The sequence below is a fragment of the Scylla paramamosain genome, chromosome 14 (assembly GCF_035594125.1).
Source record: "Scylla paramamosain isolate STU-SP2022 chromosome 14, ASM3559412v1, whole genome shotgun sequence".
NCBI lineage: Eukaryota > Metazoa > Arthropoda > Malacostraca > Decapoda > Portunidae > Scylla > Scylla paramamosain.
In genome coordinates, this window is record NC_087164.1 from 16642423 (window position 1) to 16647422 (window position 5000).

At 38.9% G+C, this 5000-nt stretch overlaps 1 protein-coding gene across 3 annotated transcripts in view; it reads right to left on the reverse strand.

Moving 5' to 3' along the window:
- LOC135106943 (armadillo segment polarity protein-like) overlaps positions 1 to 5000 on the reverse strand; it is a 34851-nt gene that overhangs the window by 6826 nt on the left and 23025 nt on the right. For all 3 annotated transcript variants that reach the window (XM_064016399.1, XM_064016400.1, XM_064016401.1), the window contains 7 exons: positions 4732 to 5000; positions 4156 to 4457; positions 3501 to 3649; positions 2663 to 2869; positions 2048 to 2302; positions 800 to 970; positions 1 to 127 (listed from right to left, as the gene is read on the reverse strand). The exon at positions 1 to 127 is cut by the window's left edge and continues 24 nt beyond it; the exon at positions 4732 to 5000 is cut by the window's right edge and continues 36 nt beyond it. In XM_064016399.1, the coding sequence (XP_063872469.1) occupies positions 1 to 127; positions 800 to 970; positions 2048 to 2302; positions 2663 to 2869; positions 3501 to 3649; positions 4156 to 4457; positions 4732 to 5000 (1480 nt within the window). The remainder of the gene's footprint in view (positions 128 to 799; positions 971 to 2047; positions 2303 to 2662; positions 2870 to 3500; positions 3650 to 4155; positions 4458 to 4731) is intronic.

Consider the following 5000-nt stretch of genomic DNA (forward strand, 5'->3'; position numbering starts at 1 on the left):
GCAGCTCTGTAAGCGGTGCAGTAGCACCTTCTTGTTCAATCATCTCTGCACCTTCCTTATCTGCCGCTAACTCACACAAGACACCAGCTGCCACACGTTCAATGTTCTCAATGTCGTTGTAAAGCAGCTGGTAAGGACAGGAAAAGTATATCATAAGCAGCACTAATATTAAATGGATGTAAAAATGTTCTAACTTAGAATTTATTTCAGATTCTTGAAAGCAAACAGTATGTCATGTCCATACTTCTAATGGAAAAGCTATATCTCTTTATCAATTAGGCATCTTACCTGAACATCCAAGTTATCCTTTCCTCCACAACAATATGTTGCCTCTCTCTAGTTCCTCAATATTACTCCATAATTTTAATATTGTAATGACTCTCTCTCTCTCTCTCTCTCTCTCTCTCTCTCCTGTTTTCTTGCCGATCCAATTTTTTTTTAATCTTTCCTCATATGTCAAGCCATGACTCTTATCACATTGCATGCTACTCTATGAGTACATGCATATAATTGTGCAAAAATATATTTGCTGTGAGAATTACTTAATACCTCAACATTATTTTTTCCCTCCTAACTGCAATATGAATCTATTGTTGTGGCACTTAAATGTAATCAATCAACCAATAAATCCTGCTTTCCATAATCCTTGATGCCACATGCCTTCTTGGAACTTCTGGCCAAATCACCATAGTTCCCAACTATCTGTTTTGATGACAATCATATCATCAGTACTTTGCCTACTTTCACTGTGATATTTCTGATAACTTATATTAGTATTACAAAAATTATATAAACCAACCTGCACAAAAATGGGGATGACATTCAGGCCCCGAATGATAGCTCGGTTGTGTGATTCACGGGCCAAGATGTGTAAGGCACCAACAGTTCCTTCCACAATTTCCTCCATCCTCACTCCATCAGCATAGGCTCCAATGCTGCCTGATCCGCCACTGGCCACTGATGACCGTTGCTGTAAGAGTCCAGTACCAATGTAAGGGAATGTCTAAAAGTTACAGGTGCACTGGTTTAAAAATGAACAATGTAAAATGTCTAAATCAATTCTTTTTTGGTACTAACAATTTCCCAAGTTAACCAATTTCAAGAGCATGAAATTGTTAAGTTTTTTTAAGATATAAAAATATAAAATTACTGTTACTTTGCAATGATTTATCTTACTACCTATGTAGCATGCTAACATCTCACAAAAGAAAATAACTGAGGCAAGACAACCACACATTCTCTTTCCCATACCCAAAACATTCCCTAAAAATATAATAAAATCTATCTAATTCCATAGTTATTCAGAATCTCACTAACTGCACTGCAGTTTGTTGTATAACATACCTGGATCCCTTCACATCAGGGTCTGACAGTAGGGCTGGTTAACCTTTTGCTTCACCATAACAAATCTATTCCCCTTTAACACATCTCACTTGATCAGATGATTCAAGCAGACATGGAAGAATCTCACATTGAAGCCCTTACAGCCATTTCACAATCACACATTCATGACAGCTCTCTATTCATCTTTATCATGAACTTTATCTTCTTCCATCATGATAAAGATGATATCTTCTTCCATCTCCTCTAAATGTCAAACCACATCACTCATGCTTCTGAGCAAGCAGCTAACCCTCTTATGACACTTAAGGTGTTCCACATTAGAAGGGCCGCTTGCACCATCCCGGCCAAAACCAAGATAATTTTATAAAGCACTCAAACGAAGTCTTACTTTTCACAATGGAGTGGATGAACGTCCCATCAGTAAGGTCAAAAATCTATATACAGAGAGAAAAATTTTTGTCTAGTCAACCATCATTTCTAATGTGGGACACCTCAGTTCTATATATAGAGAGAATGAGAAACTAAAAAATCAGCAGTCCATGTATGTTTTCATTTTGTTAGGAAACTAACTTTCACCTACTTTACTCCTTCATTCAAAAGCCACTACTTCATCTCATGACCACCTTTCACCATTTTCACCATTTTCCTTTGTTATCCACATCCAAGCTTCATATTTCAAAGTTTGGGAGATCAGGTCACCTACCCTCTGTGTGTCCTGGAAGGCCCGTATAAGCAGCTGCACCAGTCTAGGAATGGCCCCAGATTCCCTAAGAGGAGCATGGTTGGCCGAGCAGAGGGCCAAGTTACGGATGAGGCCAATCACTGCCTTGACCAGAGGCCATCGTGAAGGAGGATGGAGGAGGTTAACAATAACTGGGATGCCATTCTTGAGACGCGCTGCATTCTGAGCTACCTCAGCATCTGGGTGCCGTGCCGTTAGGTGGCGCAAAGCACACACCTGCAACAAATATAATGATAGAGTAACAAATGAAAATGCTGATTGAAGAGAAAAGGAACACAAGCATTAACCAGCCCATGAACTTATCTAATATCCTCCTATCCCACAGTATACATGGGTGAAATGTAATCAGAAAACTAAATGTATTATTATGCAAACCAGTTGGATGTAAAGACAGATAATCCACTAGCAAGACTGAATTATTGTAGCTCTTATTTCATTGCCTTTTCACCTACCTCCAACCTGAAGAGAGAGAGAGAGAGAGAGAGAGAGAGAGAGAGAGAGAGAGAGAGAGAGAGAGAGAGAGAGAGAGAGAGAGAGAGAGAGAGAGAGAGAATAAATTTGTCAGTTACTACTCACAGCAGGCTCTGTAATCTCCTCTCTTTCTCCAGCACTGTAAATAGTGGCCACCAGTGCCTCCACACCGCCAACTTGACAGACAGTGATTTTGTTTCGCTGGTTGTTACAGGTCAGGTTAGAGAGGATCCCAGCAGCACAGGTCACAACATTGATATCACTGGCACGTAGCAAGTGCACCAAGTTTTGTAGAAGCTGGTCCATATTGTCCTGAAAAAAGGTGTGCATGTCAATAATTGTCAATATCCAATGTACAATTTTTCTTCTTCTATACAACCATGATGTTTGTTCCTCAAGGGAGTTGTCCTAGCAGAGGAATCTCCACACACTTCTGTCCAAATAGCTCATCTTTATTCATTCTTACCTTCCCTCTCTCCTATATCCAATTTTATATCTACAATGTATATTCTAGTACACTCATAGCATTACTTAATCACTCTCCTCAAATTAACTAAACCTCTCAGGAAAGTTTGTTTTGAAGATTTTCATTGTTACATAATCATTCTTCTCCCTTACTAGACATACAAAATCTTTCATTTACTCTTTCATTAATTTCACCATTCATATACAGAAAACTCAATCTGAGTACAGTACAATAATATGGCATACATGTCTAAGACTGTCAAAAATACTTCCAAAAGCCAGATTAAGTTCAGAAACTCTTGACACTCATGTTTTGATTTAAGTGATTCATTACTAATATCTGCAATTTTTATAAATTCTAACACTGTATATTTCATCCATAAACTATGAAACATAACAAACAAATGTCTTTTTATGCAATTTCTCAACACTCTGGTTAGTCATTCTTCTTTGACTAAAATAACACAATGGTACATACAACTTTGGTGGCAGCATCAGAAAGGTTGCGCAGGGTCCACAGGCAGTTCTGAACTAGGCGAGTTGACTGATGAGTTAGGTGCATTGCCAGTGCCTGCATGCCTCCTGATTCCACAATGGCTGGCTTGTTACTTGAGCACACTGACAAAACTGTTGGAAATAAGAAGAGCACGTATCAACATAAATGGAACTTTGCCAGTTCTTCTTTTAATAATTTTATTTTCTGTCTCCACATGAATGTTTCCCATATTGTTTTAATGCAAGAGGCATATGACCTGACAACATAACACTACGAAGACTAGGACAAACTATGAAATATATATATATATATATATATATATATATATATATATATATATATATATATATATATATATATATATATATATATATATTATTTGTGTGTGTGTGTGTGTGTGTGTGTGTTGTGTGTGTGTGTGTTTTTCTTTAATTGATTATATACTACTTGTCTTCACAATTTAGATACTGTTTCCTTCAAGTGAACAGAGAGAGAGAGAGAGAGAGAGAGAGAGAGAGAGAGAGAGAGAGAGAGAGAGAGAGAGAGAGAGAGAGAGAGAGAGAGAGAGAGAGAGAGAGAGAGAGAGAGAAACTATGTCTGTATCAATAAATTACACTTTAACAACTGCCAGTGTTACCTTTAAGAACTCTTGAGGTAGTCCAGAGCAATTTCTCATAGGTGTAAGAGCGCAGGATTCGCACCAACTCCTGAGGTCCCTGAGAAGCCAAGATGATGAGCTTGGACTCCTGGTTGCCGTAGGCTAGAATCTGCAGACAGTCGGTGACAATGGCCAAAAACTTGACATTATTACGCTGAAGGAGGGCCACCATTTTCTGAAGGCCTCCTGCCATGCGTACAGCTGTCTTGGAGCCCTCCTGGTGCAGCAACAGATTGTGCAGTGTTGTAATGGCATAAAACAGCACAGATTCAACAGGTGAACTGCAAAACAAGGTTCAAATTAATCTCCCAAGCAGTCTATGATGCCATCTTACATACTGCACAGGCAACTCATTACATCCATTTTATCTAATTATCCAGCATAATAGATGTTTGATGTTTCTTCAAGATCACACTTCAAAAATTCACAGATCCAACTTTAAATGTTTAAAAAGCTTGTTATAATAACAATATCGTAATTACATTCCTTAAATAACTTTCTCACCAAAGTGATACCTGCTTTCAAATTTGCAGAATTAGATATATTTCTGCATACCTGAGAAGCTTCACCAGGGCAGGAATGCCACCAGACTTGAAGATGGCCAGCAGTCCTTGACGGTGGTGTGACAAATTGTGGAGTGCACCAACAGTCACCCGAGTTGTCTCAAGATCATTGGAGTTGGACAGAGCTCGGACCAAGGCTGCCACCATCTGCTGAGAGTTCATGATAGCATGGCGTGATGCTTCCTTCTTGCTGAGACGATGCACCATCATTGCTGCCTGGGATACCACCACCTGGTCTTCATCGTTCAGTAGCTTTATCAA